This window comes from Mercenaria mercenaria, chromosome 5 (assembly GCF_021730395.1).
Source record: "Mercenaria mercenaria strain notata chromosome 5, MADL_Memer_1, whole genome shotgun sequence".
Lineage (NCBI taxonomy): Eukaryota > Metazoa > Mollusca > Bivalvia > Venerida > Veneridae > Mercenaria > Mercenaria mercenaria.
The window spans coordinates 42,770,912-42,789,470 of NC_069365.1; the positions used below are offsets into that span (position 1 = coordinate 42,770,912).

General features: G+C 33.9%; 1 protein-coding gene across 1 annotated transcript; it reads left to right on the plus strand.

Annotated features, from left to right (window-relative positions):
• The first annotated feature begins 5,415 nt into the window (after positions 1-5,415).
• LOC123557030 (uncharacterized) lies at positions 5,416-15,905 on the plus strand. Its single transcript, XM_053543350.1, has 6 exons — positions 5,416-5,645; positions 6,456-7,196; positions 10,789-10,881; positions 12,851-12,929; positions 13,526-13,592; positions 14,117-15,905. The coding sequence occupies exons 2-5, from the start codon at positions 6,826-6,828 to the stop codon at positions 13,562-13,564; spliced, it is 582 nt and encodes a 193-aa protein (XP_053399325.1). The 5' UTR covers positions 5,416-5,645; positions 6,456-6,825; the 3' UTR covers positions 13,565-13,592; positions 14,117-15,905.
• Positions 15,906-18,559: the final 2,654 nt, after the last annotated feature.

Here is an 18,559-nt window from a genome sequence, read left to right on the forward strand (position 1 = left end):
GACGATTAATAATGTACTTTGATAGCTATTGAAATCAGTAAAAAATATATTATCATGAATATGGTAATTTCAAGCTGGCAGAAAATTGTTTCGATCCCTTGTTACTGTTTGATTTTCAAGTATTCCTACAAGAGTTCGGTAGGATTTGGATACTAACAATAATTGTTGTGCATTCTGAATCATATAACTAGAAGACCAGAATAATGCTTTTATAATACTTAGTCTCTTGAGCTGACCACGGCTGAAACATGAGCTATTGTGGACATTTTTATCACAGAGAACAAGTGTTCTTTTCAATTCCATATTGTTGAAGTATGAATTTGCAAACTGTCTGTCATCGGGTTCGAGAATTGAACGAATCGTTAAAAGTTTTTATATGAAAATATTATGCGTTATTAAACAACTCGATACATGTTGACTGAATAGACTGATTTCCGAAAGCAGTTGGAAAAAAAATTAAATAGATGCCAATAGGCATGTTTTAGCAGAAGAACTACAGTAACATAAGAAAATATAAAACATGAATTATTTTGGGAATTTTATGATAGATAAAATACTGAAGCAGAATCCTTTTAGAATCCATAAGCATTAACAAAAGCTATTTTCACCAGTTTGTCACGAGATAATGAACAATATACATGATCATATGATATGTTTTAGCTTCCAACATCCTGTGGTGATCAAGAATAATCTTGCTTTATGCAGAGAGACATTTTCAAGAAACAAATCACTGGATATTTTGAATAAAAGGTGTATAACAAGTGTTCTTAATACTTCAGTCTTGCTTTGACTATACATTTTTTTCAGATGACCTTATCTTGCACTGTGATGTTTTCAAGACATATATATTACTATGAATGGTTTGACTCGGTGCTTCCGAGGGATCTACTTTCCAGATTATATTGACTAGAATGAGTATAACAAGACTTCTTAAGGCAAACAGTCTTACTTTGACTAGAATCACACAAATTACTGTTAAATTTTTACAATCAGAATGAAAAAGAACTAGTTTCAGCATCAAAACTAGAACTGTTGCAACGTTCAACTGAACTCTTGAAGCGTTCAATTTTTCATGTGAGGAAGCCACCCGAATGTCGGTGTTCCTACCCAGGTGCCCGCCCGTGATTAAATAAAGTCCGGGGCATGTAGGGTCTTCCTACAGCATTAAACACTGGGAAGTCGACGCCACATGACCTTTAACTTTGTCGGTGTGACGTTAAATCCTTTATTAGTGAAACCATGAAAAAAGTCAGATTTTGTAAACCTTATTACACAATGTAATGTTAAAAAACTAATATTTGGTCTCTGCAACAATGATATGGTAAACTTACAGCAAACATCTGTTCTGTTATTCTTCAGTTTCGCTACAATATTTTGTATAGATGGTGAATACTGGGTAACGTTTATATACATGTATTTTAGTTATGCATATTTTAATATACCATTACACTTTTGCAGGGAAAATGCTATGTTTTATTTTCAATAGTATATAAAGATCCTTTGCTCATGAATATAATCAACAGCCCGGTGAGCGGTATTTACATTGGGTATATAAGTATGCCGTAGACTTTCTTGGTTAGTGCAATATTGATTATGGTACATAAATGTAAGCTGTATCTCATTATGGATGATCACCAGACTACCATGTATAAATTTCTCAAGTTATATCACAGGGTGGACTATTTAAAAAATAAAACTAATTAATGGTATTTGGATAATGCAGGTCGGTTATTATCCATCAAAGTACGCATTACATGAAAAGCTTTAATATTTCATTAGCACAGTCTAAGCATAAATGGCCTAAATACGTTATCATCATATCTTATACTAAGTTTTGGGTCACTGGTATGACTCGCATCGTGTTGTTGAGTATGTACTGGGCTTTAACACAATTTTTTCTTAAAGCTTCATAAGACTTTTATTTTCATGTTAAAACAGATAAAGCAACTATCAAAATATATTTATGCATAACTATACAGTTAGAGCAATAAAAGGTGGGGGCGGGGGCAATCTTAAACTATGAAGTCAATAATATTTTCTACTATGTTAACCAATATTCAGACCTTTCAAAAATATTTGAGAAAACAGTTATTGAAAAAATCGACAAAATGTAGACATATTTTGTATTCATAACAAAAAATGTAGCAGCCACATTATACACAAAGGCGTTACAGGCCTTTAGGTGCCACATAAAATCAAAACCAACATTTCTTTTTGTGCAATTTTTTACTTTCAATGAGTACTTGTTACTAGTTCTTCGTCACCATGTGTTACTTAAAATATCGCAGTGTTTTGTTTTTTTTGGTTACATTTTTCGTTGGTGATTACATTTAGCATCAATGTAATTAAACTGACTATAAGCATTTGAAAGTTCGCATTTCTACTTTTATTTTTTTAAATTGGTCTCTTTGGTAATTAAAAGATCGAACTAACAACATTTTATACATGCGGATTTACTAGTCAGTGTACTTTATCCAGTAATTCTTCCTACTTTAAGGTGTCGCAGTGGTCGACTGATAAAATGCCGAGGATGCCGGAGGTTACGAACAGTGTTTTAGATGTGATAACAAAGTAAGGCCGCTGCACAGTGCTTAACATCATGCTTGAAAATAACAGGGAAATTCTGGATTTTGAATCTCTTCTGTATTTTGCACTTAACACTCAAACGTAAAATGGAAACATTCTTCTGGAAGGCATAGTGCCAAACATACATACGTGTCACGTGGGTTTCTTGATGCACGTCACGTCTTTTATCAGATGTGAACGTGTCAATTTCTAGTGCAATCTATTTAAATTCACCATTCACTTTTAAGTTTAAAAGAATCTCGCTCATGTTGTTTCGTTGAAAAGCATCCCAATCTGACTAAAGTACATCTCCTATTACGCTACGCTTAGGATCTGAAGACAAGCTACTGATAGCCTCGCGCTGACGACCCTCCGCTAGCCAATCCAAAGGCTTACAACATTTTGTAAGAATATATTTAGCCTGGGTTTTTCATATTTACAATGCTTATGACGCAAAGTGTCAGTTAGCCGGTTAACTCAGTCGGTAGGGCACTTACTCTGTAAGCGTGGGGTCCCGAGTTCGAACATTGGACTGACCTCACATTTTTTTTTTACTTTTTGACTTTCGAACAAGTCGTCTGATTCAAATAACAATAGATTTGCGAAAATAAAAATAGCAATATTGGAAATCCAAAATATACAGAAGACGATTCTCAGATCTTCGTTTAGAAGATCAAGTACTTTAGTCAGATTGAAAAGCATCCTAGCAAGGTGTTAAAATAATTCTATATCCTTTGCGCGGACGTAACGTAATAAAACGTACTAGCGTCTGATGGCCTTTTTATGCTTCCGTAGAATCAACAGTTATTATACGAAATTCATTTTGAAAATATTCCTGAAATGTCAAGGTCTGCAGCTCTCAAATACGGAAATATCTGGCATCCTAGGCATATGCTTTCAGACAACATCAAATCGCGAACGACAAGAAGAAAGACAACATCAAACTGACCTTTTGAACGATTTAACAAAGTTCCAAATATCTCCGTATAACCTTGCTCCGTTTAAAACGGACCCTTGTGGGCTCTGTGTTTATTCCGTGCGCAAATATTTTTCATAGATGAAAATCTGATATGTCGTGCTAAAGCCCAGGTATTTTCAGATTGTTAGAAAGTGCTGAAAATTGACTCTTCATTAGCAGAAAAAAAAATGAAGTCCACGAGTATACGGGTTGACGACTGCGCGAGAACCCTGGCAATCGACCAATGTAAATAAAATCTGGAAAGTAGCACCGAAAACAAGGCAAACAGTGAGAATTGCAGACTCGGTTTGACTGAGTCTGTTCATGAGTATTAATGGAAAGCGTAACACTGCCTACGCCCCCTAGCACTGGCTTAAGCAGTATTCAATCTTCAAATTTAAAAGAGTTGAAATCAATGATCCCGAAATACCAGAAAATATAACAACACTGAGATGAACTCGGGTCGACTTTATATGGCCGCCACACAGTAATTAACATCTGCTGTTGTTAAGTAAATAAAATCTGGAAAGTAGATCCCTCGGAAGCACCAAGAACAAGGCAAACAGTGAAAAAGCGACTTTCGTTCTCAAGTTTAGCCTGTGTTCTCTTTCCTTTTCTTCACTTCCGGGAAAAGCTGAAGGTCATCTTACGTCATCTGCCGAGATTGTATAACAATAAGCTAGCCGTCCTAAGGATATCTAGTGCTATCAAACGTATTATAAAGGCATACCTGACCATATTTACTTCTACATGAAACCCGTTCTGTAACTCTTATTTCCATACATATCAAATTCTTATTGACTATAACAGTCAATTGAATAGTTGGCCCGAGCGTATTCACATAAAGCCGCAGTAAGATTGCTGTAGATACCGAACGGTAATTATATAGTTATAAGGATATGGGAAAGTTGAAGACCATCCTTCCTTGATTGGTAATAATCACTGATATTTTGTGTTTAAAATTTTATTCTTTATTATAGTCTCACCCACATGCATATACATTATAAAATCATCAAATGAAGACAAACATAACACGTACGTAGTCGTTCTACAATAACAGATAATACTAAAATATCACATTCCTGAGAACATTTATATCACATATATACTACATATATAATTTTATTAGTTAGTAGGAAATGCTTCACCAAACAGCGCATCCATAAACTAATACGCATCGCCATCATATCACATTCCAATCAGCGGCGCCTATTTATTTTAGCAAACAGCTTTTGAATACAGATATAAGACACTGATCAGAATATGAAGGGATACCTAGTGGGATATAGTTGTCCAAAAAAGAAATGTCAAACTTTGAATTATCTACAACACTACTTGCATAATTAAAACTGAATAATAAATGCTAATTGCTGTGTTAAGATTTCCATTAACTAACTTTTGAAATTATTGCACTACAACGTAATCGATTCCTGCAGACACACGACTACAATGGTAGGAGTTAATTAGCATTTAATACACATATGTTATAAAAAGGTACCAGTAGACAAACTGTCAAACCGTCAATTTTCAATGCGCATTAGAGCAACTCTAAATTCACGCATTCACGCAAAGCCGATCTATTACATTTTGGATTATCATGTTACAGTAATTTTCAAAACATAGTCCTGTTTAAATGTACAAACTAACTGCTCACCAACTTTAGTGTCATAAGTGTGCAGTAAATTTCAAGGTATTAGCTTAAAAATATACACCTATTTTAAACTCCTTGATAACCGTCGATATACTTCTATGCTTATCTACCGTTTTCTGTGAAAAAGAAATGAAAGTCCTTTTTAAAATGAATATCGTTATATATATAAATTGGAAAATATCAATTTGTTTTATTTTACGAAGTTTATTTGAAAAAAAAAAAAAACAAAAACAAAAAAAACAAAAACAAAAAAAAAAAACAAAAAAAAAAAAAAAAAAAAAAAAAAAAAAAACAACATGTTTTATGACGAGAAAATGAGAACATAATTTTACATTGGCCTATTAAATGTTTCAAATGTGCTAGTGATTATTGACAACGGCGTGCAACTTGAAAGTGCACTGTTTTGTATCCGCGTAGTGGGAGATGAAAACAACAAGTAAAGCGATATGATACATGTATTCTATAAATATGGTGAGAAAAGATCAATAAAAGATACATGTATATATTTTATAAATTTTAGCAAAAATACCACGAATACGGCGCAATTTTGTATTGTCCATCGAAAGATAACTTTTCAGTTCACGATATTGTTTAAAATCGCTATTTAAAAAGTTCTCTGTTTTTTCTTTAAAGTTCTAATTATTTTGAAATTGATCTAAATTGCTGGATCTGTATTTTTAGCTTATACATAATTTATTTTAGGTCTATTGTGAAGGAAGTTCTACAACTTATATTAATCACTTTCGACACCTCATTCCGGAATCCATCGCCACGAGGGTATGAGAGAAGAGGCCAGTTTCCCTTTTAATGCTGAGCGCCAAGCAAGGGAGCTACTGGTACCATTTTTCACGTCTTTGGTATGACGCGGCCGGGGATCGAACCCACGACCTCCCGCACTCGAAGCGGACGCTGTATTTATTTCTGTATTTTTGTGTTTTTGATAAGTCAGACTTTTAATATTAGCTGTGCACAAAACAATTATATCAATTTGAATATATATTTGAGCGTGTACATGTAAGTAACAGGTTCATGCCTTCATTCATATCGAGTAATACTATCTTGTGTATTGTGTAATATTTTTAATGTCCTTGATTTCGCGTTGGTTAACACTTTATATTCCTTGATTATTAGATCAGTTTTACTTACATTTTATGATATTACTGTGTAACTAATAATGTGATAATTTGACAGTTACTACAGTGAGGAAGCTGTTAATGCGTTGGCTTAAATATGATATATTCACTATATAGTGCTTTTTTCACATGTTTGAAACGTTTACAGGGATACATTCATTACTCGTGTGACTGTTGATGTTGCACTAAAAGACAAGCCACTAGACTGATGATAAAGGACTTGTTACAAAATTTCAACTTAAGTAATCAAACAGAATTTAAATTACTATTTATATTATATCAAAGGAATACAAACTTATAAAAGTTTAAGTTAGAATTTGTGATTTTACACTAACTATCGTTTAACTTACTTTAAATATTTGACTGCAAAAACATTAATAATCAATTATACTGAGACTTTTAGTAAATGACAAAGAAGAAAATATCATTGTTGTTATAGTTCACACTTGATTATTCAAATATACGTGGGGCATATATGAAGAGCAATATACATACACATTCGTTTTCCTTTTATAAACATGGAATATAACACTGGACGCGGCGTTAATCAACTAATACGTGACTATAAATATGCAGGTTCCCAGGCGGAATTAAGCGTGAGAGGTGCATCTACAGAGGACGTCTCAAGTTTATGTGATGCAAGTGGTGGGGAAGATTTAGAATCATTTGCAGCGGAATCCTTTGCTGGGGACACTAATGAAAAAATTAAAGATCCTTGTGCTAATTGCTTCACAAATCCTCGAAAGCGTGGAGTATATGCAACATATTTTTGTAGTGAATGCGGACTTCTTGGACACTTTCTTTGTAAAGAATGTTTAAGTTTTCATAACAAGTTTACGAACCACACAGACATCAGATCACTTAAAGTTGCTGCTAAGTATAAGAATAGGTAAGCAGACTTTTAACAGACTGAATTTATAAATTAATCAAACATTTAATTAATTATCTTAGTATTATTGTAGTCAGTCAGTCAGTCAGTTTTTGTAAGTCCTCTATTTTTTTTTTTGATTTCGTAATCCAGAAATAAGGTACAGGTTATAAATTTGTTCATTTTAGGATCGTTCGAAGTCGGGTGTCGCTTTGTACCGTTTGTCAAACAAAAATTATACACATTTCAATTAAACTGGTATATGAAAAATGCGAATTCTCTCTCTTTGAATCTATTATCGATTACAAATGATATCTTACGGCTGTTACAGTACTGAATTTTAAATATTAACTTTTAAACTATGACTGTATTTGTTTTAAAGCATTTACAAATTTTTCTGGTACAGTTTATTCCAAAGTTTGACGTTCCTACCAAAATTTATGGGATAAAATACCCTACCCATCCGAGCTACAATAGATTAGACTATTTGTATTGTGAAGTATTTACACATGAAGTTTTGAGCATTTGAACAAAGTAGGTGTTAGAGCTACCATGTACTCTAAACCCGATGAACAGAGGTTTGTAATAAAAAAAATCCTGATTTTATAGGGTGAAAATCCTTGCCAAAGGTTTCAAAGATTGCAGAAAACGTTTCTTAAAGCCTGCATATCACATTAAACCTTTTATAGCTGGATTTCAAAGTTTAGGGAGTACAGGACAAGCTTGAGGGAAAGCCTAGGCCAAGGAGGCCCGCTCCGGCAGTGATCCCTACAATGGTTTATGTTGAGGTTTTGGTCAACAAGGATTGCCGGGTGACATAGCAGGAGTTAGCTAATCAGTTCAGGATCGGTAAAGTATCGGCACATCAGATTTCACACGCAGTATTTGGTTTGATAAAGGTAATCGCTAAGTGGGCGCCTAAATAGCTGACAGCAAACCAGGGTGACTGTAGCAAAAGAACATTTGGGCCGTTTTAACCGTAATGAAAATAAGTTTTGGAACTGTATTTTTTACTGGGGATGAAATGTGGGTTCATTATGCTGAGTTCAAGAATGCGTTTTGAAAATGGCGCAATACTTATTAAAACAAAAGAAATAGCGCTTGAAACATATTGTTAGCGTGATTTTTCAATGGAAACTATTTCAACAAAAATCAGATAATTTCTATTGCAGCAATGAGTATTTTGACAGCTATATCTTACAATAATAAATAATGTATATTTGTAAACTTATTTAGGTGGCCATTTTGAAAATGACAGTATCTTTATTAGGTTTATCTTGAAATGTTATTTTATAAATAAACATCACTTGATTTGTTTTATGATAATGAATATTTCAGCAATTGCACTTCATCAATATGTGTACATGTAACCTATTTCAGGTGGTCACTAAAAAGAATTATAAAATCCACGATATATCAGGTGATTTCTGATATAGCTGGTACCATTCGAAAATCTCTGAATGTATATGTTTGATCGACTTTTTGAAAATGAAGGTCGTCGTAATTTTAACAGTTTGTGTTATCAGATAACGTATTTTGTTGATGGTTTAACTAATTTAAATTGAGTGGTTTAATAAGTATGATGTAAATACAGCAATGGCTCCCTAAAATGACACCAGAATAATCATACAAGTGAGTTTAAGCTATAAAAATATGAGTAATTTGATTAATTTAGGTCAATTGTATTTTGGAATTATTTCAGTCAGCCAATTCGAAATGGCTGCCATTTTGAAAAGAGACATGTTCTTTCGGATTTGTTTCTCAGTTGTTGTTCCCGTGCGCCGATGAAGAATGTTTGAAAGAGTTTAATTTTGCACTACTTTTATCAGTTCTATCCCACTAATAAAGAATAGGTCTTTGTGTATGTAAAACGCTCAGAAATGAAACGCGGACTACAGTTTAAGTTAAATTAGGATGCAATTATATATATTTGAATTTTTAGTTAATATTAATTACTTCATTTTGTTTTAGTTATTGCAAATATGAGATCAATGATAAGAAGTTCTTAAGATTTTCGAAAAAATATAATGTGACGAGTTACATTTGATTCGGTATGTAATAATTAAAATATCATTTTGTAACAACCAAAGCAGAATTTTAATTATTTCATAAAATAAAAGATAAGATTTGTGATTAGAAATGTTACATGAAGTTCGTTTCAGCATCCAAATCAAGGTTACGCCATTATAAGGCTGAATTGCATTCACTGGATATCAACGTTATTAGAATAATCATTATTTTTTACTGACATGTTGTTCAGACCGACATCCATAGTAGAAGTTTCCAGAAGGATAGCATAACATCATGATACAGCTCAACCTTTGCCTAATTTCTGGGTTACAGTATTCAACCTTTTTTTGCCTTGGAGGTTAGTCATATGCAATGTTTAATTTCAGAATGTTTCATTAAGATTGTTTTAATTTTGTACTGAAAACACTTTTTTAGTTTGCGATTTTATCGTTTTAAAACTGATAAAATGCGTATCAGGTCATTTATATGTACTCAATGGATCCGTTATCATCACAATGCAGACTAACCCTATATTAAGAAGATAACACGACTAACCCTATATCAGGAAGATAACACGTTCATATTGATTGTAGATGTCCGTGTTATGAATTATGTCGTACACTGAAATGATTCGACAGGTTACACTATTGAATTAGCAAATCTTCAAATGGGCAGGGTCTTACGAGATGATTTACTAGTATACTAGTATCACACGTATTTGAACAACACATAGCTAAGTTCGTTTGGTATTAATGCCAACATAAAAGGTTGACAAAATTTTAATTTTGGATTGCCGGATCGTGAAGTTGTGATCTCAGTGAACGTAATCAGTATAATACAAATTAATTTCTTCAGCAGGACTACCGCTACAATAAATTGCGTAAATATGTTATCGTATTTAGCTTAACATTTAATAGTAATTTAAAGACACTTCTGCGATAAGGGATATGAAAACCTGATTTCTGTTGGGATGTTGTTTACAACCTTCGCAAGGTTTTGGGTCATGTCAATTTTTCAGTTGTATTTGGCAAAGATATAAAAATATTAAAAGAAGTTATAATCCCACTGTTTTTAGACATACTGTGTGTTCGGTGTTCCGCTGCTTTACAGTTGGACGCTTCAATTTTCTCTTTCATTGTGTACGATGGAACAGGCGGAGGACACAATGATAGGCAGTTCTGTTGAACTGTTTTTATATCTGTCTTCTTCCATATTTTGTCGGGTTCTCGGTGCTTCCGAGGGATCTACTTTCCAGATTCTATTATTAATTGTTTTTCTTGATGCAAAGAGAATGTGAAAATACGTTAATAGTTTTGAGGCTTACTTATAATGTAAATTTACATAAACATGTTTGTGCTTTAGATGCCATGCCTTCTGTTACCCACTACGTGTGTTATAGTTGACCTGTTTTTTTATTTTGAAATTTTTTTTTTCTAAAACTTACCAACGACTCATTGATCTTTTTCACCTTCCGATAGTACTACGCGTACGGTTATTTCTTAAAAAAAAAACAACAACAAAAAAACAAATGGCGTGATAAAAAATCAAAATACACAATTTCATAAATACTCGTATGCTTAGGATGCCGTTCTTTTTGTTTCAGAGTGAAATGTAATCCAATTAAAACAGAACACGAAGCTAGAAGAGAAAAACAGGAAATGAGCGCGCATGAAGTTAAAGAGAAGAGCACACAGACGTGATATATATTTATGTCTCCCACATGTAGTCAAGGGCGGATCCAGGATTTTGTGTTGGGGGGGGGGGGGGGGGCGCGCAACTAGAGTGTCCGTGGGCATGCTCCCCCTGAAAATTTTGAAAATTTATGAATCCTTCTGGTGCATTCTGGGCGTTCTGAGGAACTTTATTAAGTATTTTAAAAGAACAGGTTTTGTGATAAAATCAACCCAAATAACATGCTAATTTTATTCCAAGATTTATCAGAATTATTCTTGCGTAAGTATGCCAGAATAGAATTTCTTAGCCCGAATGGATTTCTGAGGATTTTTTTTTATTTGGAGGGGTTACCAAGGGCTATTAGCATTTTGTACAAATGGTAAAGAGCATTATCGGAACTCATGCAAACTTTGCTGGATTTTTATTGTGCGAGCGTAGCAAGCAAGGAAAAATGCATATTTTATATCTTTTTTTACCAAGAACAAAAGACAAATTACCTATGCGAGCGTAGCGGGCGAGAAAAAATACATATTTTATATTTTTCAACCAGAACAAAAGACAAATACCTATGAAAGCGTAACGAGCTAGAAAAAATGCGTATTTTGCACTTTTTTCACCCAGAACAAAAGACAATTTACCTACGCTCCGGCGATTTTAAGAGGGGGCCGTGGTGCGCCGGGTGCGCCTCCTTGGATCCGCCCTTGAGGACAGTCCGTCTGTCTGTCAATTCGTCCGTCTGTCACCAAATTTGTCCACGCAACTTCTCCGGCACCACTGGGCAACATTACATCAAACTTCATAGAGTGATCATTGCCAAGCTTAGTTGTGCATATCGTCTGCATTTTTTTCGGTTCGATGATTTTCAGCGGATTTATGACCCTTGATTTATCAAATTTTAGGATGTTTTGGTCACTTCTATCTTAATTGATGGACTCTCACCAAATCTGACTGGAATGATCATCGCCAAGCTGCATTGTGCATTTATATTGTTATTTTATTGGCATCTTGCGGTTTAATGATTTTCAGAGGAGTTGTGGCCATTGATTTGTCGTATTTTATCTTCTTCGGAAAACTACTCCGATACCACCTCAAGGAATTACACCAAACTTCACAAAAGCGATCAAGCCCAGTTTTGGATATGGTCGGCATGTTGCAGTTCGGTATATTTCAAAAGAGTTATGGTCCTTGATTCATAAAATTTTGCCATTTGTCATATTTTACAGTGTGTACACTACTTGCTGTATACAATTAGGCTGAATTTAATCCAGCCTCACGAGTGATGAGTTTGAAGCATAGTTGTTCATATTATCCTCATGTACTGAATTAAAGATATTCAGCGGAATATTGACTCTTGATTTGTCAAATTCTTTGTTCTGTGCTACTACTCCTATACCACTGGTTGTGATTCCACCAAACTTACAGGAGTAACCATTGCCATGCCTAGTTGTGTATATCGTCGGAAGGTTATGGTTCAGTGATTTTGGAGTTATTGCTCTTAATTTTATCCTGGTCACAAGAACGCTACGAGCTCCGTACGAGAATTTTGGCAAACTTGTACGGCTTCCATACATGTCCGTACGGACATCGTTGACCCGTACGAGCGTCATACGGATTTTCTGAACTCGTAGACAGCTCGAGAACTTCGTCTATGTGATGACTGTAGTCTACATATCAATATATATATATACATTGTGTTAGGGTTTTGTTTAGGTGAGGTTGCGTTTTTGATGGTTTTCTTGCTGATATGGTAGCAGCACAGTAAGACAAATAATGTAAACGTACAGTGAAATCAGCTGCAATGGATCAGACAATACGAGAAAAAAAAACACAAGTTTAAATAAATCACATGTTTCTATTATGATATAATGACTTTCCTGACCGTGATGATCTTTTATTGTACCTAAGTAATAAGCATAAGACTTTTGAAGCAAAACATTGTGTAATACTTTTTCTTTCACTCATTTTAAACAGTTGTATGTATTTTGTTGTAGGGAATATATTGACATTCAGATAGAGCTTGAAAATCAACGCAAGACAGCCATACAACAACTAACTGAAGAGGGCAAAGATGTGAGTTACAGATGGATTCTGCAGATTGCCTGATAAAATTGAAGTTATTGCAACATAAAGTTTAAACTAAGTTATTGACAAATTATTCTTTATTACATGTTTTTCAGTGAATTATCGAAATATTAGAGTGAAATATATCTGATATGTTCACACTAATGAGAAACGATAAAATGGGTTAATTCAGTCAAAACATGAAATAAAAAGAAAATGTGTTTTTTTTTCATGTTAGATTAAAATATCTTTCACTCATGCACGCCATTTTTTACATTTTCACCTTTGGCTATGCCAAAGGTGACCTATGCATCTGGTGTTCACTCGTGAAAGATATTTCAATCTTAAGCTGAAACAAACAAATATACTCCATATAGGTGGGAAACAAAGCTTTTAATATTAGGATGCTTTCTTGAGATGAAATGTCACTCACGAAGCATAGTTTTGTCCAGCTGATGATATCCGATATTAAACATATAAACCTAGACGTGTATTAATATTTGAAAGCTTTTGTAATTAGGCTAATTTTCTCAGAGGCACTTTACTTCTATATTATTGTATACAATATATACACTATCATGATTAGAAGAATATTTTGTTTTCAGACAAGAACTAGAAACCAGCCTTCTACAAGCGAATGTTGAGATAAAGAACTTGCAATTTAAGTTACAGGCAAGTATATGTCATGTAAGATCCTCTCTGAATCGTAACTGTGACATGAATGGATCATTTTTTATTTCTGAGATAAAATATTTGCCTCAGTAAAACGGATTCTTTCCACAAAAAAACAAAAAAACAAATGCCTACCTCAAAGTTCACTGTCTCACAAAGTCATCAAAGGTAATATCAGCTTTTGTCCGTTCCGAGTCTTTAATTGGTATGTGGCAGTAGCTTAAATGACTGAATTATTTTATTTGTTCAGGCGGTGTATCAACAAATATCAGGCCCGGTATTGTTGCCCTTGTAGCCTCAAAATCCTAATGTAAACATACTAAGTTGAGTTCTGCCCAACCTGTGGCTAGAGAGCGTGGACGGTAGCATACATTTCCACTACCGTCTTTAAACCTGTCGGGCTCAATCAAACCGGACGTCCAATATTTTCATTTTTGTCGTGTTGAGCGGCCCGTGAAGTTTCCATTTTTTATTTTTGACCTACTTGTATGAAGAGTTCTATCACTTAAAATCTTTCTTTACAGTTGACAGAAGACACAAAATAAGAGTACAAATGGGACGAACTGGTCATCAGAATTCAATGAATACTCTTTTCTGCTTTGCATGAAGAAATACATGAGAATACACCAATAACATATACAGAGAAACACTAAAACTGCAAAAGATTGACAATTGTAATTGGGTTGTAACAAGAACTTGTTAAGAAAACTGAGGATATCTGATGAAAGTAAAATGTAAGATAAAATGAATCATAAGTAGAGAAGATACATGATCAATATTTTTTTTTCGGTCCCGTTTAGACAAACTGTGTGACTTTTATCAACTGATGTCTTAACGTTTGGACATACGCTATTTTCTATAAATGAAAGGGAATCATAGAGGTGAAAAGAACTACAAGAAACAATACTTTAAGAAAAGACAGTTGATAGATGAATAACTAATGAAAATGGAAAAGCATCTAAGTTAGTGGCAAAGCAAACTTGCTTGAATTTATATTGTTTTATTCATTCTTATTTGTTCACGCTGCGCTGCGTAGTTGTAACTATTTTCGGCCATTACCAATCAACTGTAGGCCCGTCGGAATTTAAATTTGGAGATAGATTGATGTCTTAATGTAATAAAATCCTATTCAATTGTTTGTTTTTAAATAGGGGCTTTGACTCAACGCCTTTGAAACATGTCTGTGTATTGGTGGAGGTTTTTGTTTTTGACTGTTTTTAGATGTTACTTTTAAATAGATTTTGAAAGAAATTTCCGTAATTGTTTAATAGATATGCCAGTATTTATTGAAGTTGTATATTGCCTACTTTTATATATGATTGTTATAAATTACCGAAATTATCTACGAAGAAACCCTTGACGCTCCCTCCTGACTTACACATACAGTAGTCAAGGGACAGTTGCCACAGCCATGAACTTCCTACATTCTACCTCTTTTATATACTTTTTTTAATTATGAAAGTATTATAACATAACGTCATTAAATTACTGACATATGCATTGAATTCCAGAAAAGGACTACTGTACATAGGATTGCATAAACGATCCACACTTTCGGGCAGTTCAACGCCTTTAAAAGCTACAATATTTTTCAAAGAACTGTTATAAATCTTTGTTATGATGCATTTGCAATAATGTCTCAGTGCTGAAATTTCACATAACTAGATGGAACGTAGTTTTCAGCAATTGTTTATTTTTATTTCTTTACAAATGGCATTCGTTTTTAAAGAGGGACAACTTTTTGATAATATTTTATGTACCCAATCGTACGGGACAGTAGGGTAGAACATGGAATGGTTAAGTAGATGTTGTTCGTTTATCAAATATTTCTTTGTTCTGATGCTATACTCCTAAAGTGTTACTCCATATATTTAAATTGCTGCCGTTTATTTTTATTATTTCAGATTATTCTGTTCTGTTTTCTGAGTTTTCGGTCCAAAGTCTGTATTTTATGCTCAAAGTGTATTATGACTGTTAACTAATGATACAAACGTGCAATTTTAGATCGCGCTATATAAGATTTTACAGGTAATTTTTATGTAAAATGGCTAATTTTATTGATTTTTTCCTATATAACTACCGATAACTTAGTATTTCTTCGATACAATCTCAGCTTATTGTTTCCTAAACAATGTTGAAAGTTTGAATCGATAGTGAAGGTAATACACGTGGCTTTATTTACTTGATATTTTTCATCATTTTAAAAAGCTAATTTTCTTAACATGATGTGACAGGACTTACATCCTATCGCAATTAGCTTACATGATAATACCATTTTAAAGTCGAACATAAAAAATAAAAGTTTAATTAAGAGTAGTTGTATGTATTATATGTAGTATTGAAGTATGGATTTTAAAGATTTTCGACGGGGTTACCGATTTATTCCAACTGATGTAGCCCTCCCCCTTCCACCTCTACACGTACACCTATAAAGTCCCGCCACAGTCCCCCTATGCTGAGACACAATCCCTCCTGTGATTTTGTATCCAATTATACCCAAATGGGGATCAATTTTTTCCGTATTCAAATAGATAATTATCATCTTAAAATTGTGATTTTTTATTTCTATTGATTCTTTAAATTATTTTTTTTTATATAACAAGATCAAGGTGATGGGTGTGGTGACCGCAACGGTAAAATTTAACAGAGAGGGGGCGGGTAGCGGGGAGGGTGTTTTACACTCACATTCTACATTTCTTGTTTGATCATGTTCTATTTTTTTGCGGATTTCAAGTTTATTATAAATATTCTTTAATTGAAAGTTGATGTTTTCTGTGCACGGTACATTTTCGTTTATATTTAGAATATGAATATGATCCAGAATATAATTGTTAAAGATATATTAGGTATTTTCCTCAGTAAATAAATTCCAGTTGTAATTTAAGTCCTTGATTTCATCTAGATCTTACGAATTTAGATTTTTATTTCTATATGAACATCGTTTTAAAAGGAAATGTCCATCAAAGTCCCAATGGATATTCTAAGATTTTATTTAAGATAATTTAATTGCTTTGGCAAGCCAAGAATCAGTGTCGTTTTGAGCTGTCAAAAGAAATTTCATCTTCGCGACTTTTGAATCCTTCGTCGTTGTATCCCTTATCAGACTTTTAGCCGTATGAGCTTCCTTCTTCGTCTTTGAACAAAAGTTTGTCGAAATGTGAATATAAAGGAACTGGACTGGCAATTGATAGTAACATAATTATGTATTCTTGCATAAAAAACTACTTTTTGCACTGGATCCGCCCATGTATTAACGGGAGACAAATCGTGTGCAAACATGGCAATTCACGTGCTGTTAATACATGATTTTTATTTTTTTAAATGCTTTTACAGGGACGTATATGTATTTCTGTGCATATTGATATCTGGCTGTCTGCGTCTTGTTTCTTTCATAATAACCCCTTCTTCTTGTCGCATAAAAGATGCAATCTAATCCATAGTATGTGTTGCTGTATCAGTTACAACCCCAAATGCTCTTCCCCCAAAAATGTGCTCTCTTTTCAAAGTCAAGTGTCGATTCAATTTTATCAATAAAAGTGAATGTATAAGAATCGCGTGTAATTTGTGCAATTGTTTGTTATTAGGGTTCATATTAATGATTTTGGTAAGTATCAGTCAGTATGTTTTTATCGTATTTCTCGAAGAATTGATATAAGGTGGCAGAGGAGTGCAAATTTGCGAATTCCACATTGACGTGTGGGTACCAGTGTTGAATTATCCATAGAAATCTCGTTTTTGCTTATTTTTCTTTGAAACTACTATGGACCATTGCAGATACTATAGACTACGTAACGAAGCCTCTCCTGTCCTATGCACCTGTCGCTTTCCGTGCCAGATGTAGTGAAAATCGGCCGAAGCACCCAAATTTTATAGACCAAAAATAGCCTAACCGGGCCTCACTTTGAACTCTGCCATTCATCCATTTCTATTTTTAAATCCAATTTCGTAGCATATATGTATAGTACGAACATAGATGCATACCCAGGTGGTGTGGAATGTGTCTGCCAACCACCACTTCATTTCCCTAATTTTCACTTGAAAAAATGTGGATGGATGACAGCCGCGCGTCTGACCGACTTTTTGTTCTGATATTTATGTTTTAGCCTCAACCGGAAGTACGGAGCTAGGAATTATAAAACACCCGCCATGTAGAATCATTAAGGCTGAACACCACTAAATCCAGCTCTTCTTTATTTCATATAAAATCCACTTACTTCATAACGGTGTTTCGACATTTTCTAGCATATCAGATTTTCAGAGACTTATATTCCCATAAAGAACTAGATCGCTACTTTACAAAAAGAAAAAGAAAAGGGGGTGTTAATTTTTATATAAGAAAACTACAGTTCGGTAAACACGACCCGCTGATTTACTACTTTTCGCTTCTTTCAATTTCTCTTTTCGAGACATTAAATTCTTACGCTGCCATTTTTACCCAGCATGCGATAGAAACATGCCGATTTTAAATAGAATGCAAAGTGATACATACTGAAACACGGTAGGGTAAAAGTAAGCACGTTGCTGTCGAGAAAATGCACTAGGAAAGGAAAAAAGATTAGTACTATTTATATTTGGACTACTTGTGACTAGACCTGCAGAGGCTTACATTCTATTTGGTAGTGATCAGCCTACAAGAAAAACATTTTGTTTGATTTTTCCATGAATTTGCATTCATTCTCAAGGTACACCTATTTTACAATGATTCTGCTTAGTTTTGTTGCAAAATACTGAGAAAATATAGAGAAATAACAATTCATTACAGGTCACCCCCATCCCTAAAAATACGCGAAATTTAGCCCTGTGCAACCAAAATTTCAATTTATTTTACCTTATTCGTCGAATTTTCATTCAAGATCCATTTAATCGTTACGATGTGCGTCCTTTTTATTCAGAAGCATGCTAATTTCAATAATATTTAGACAATTGTAGTGCTAAAATGCGAGAAAAGACATTTACTAGGTCCTAAA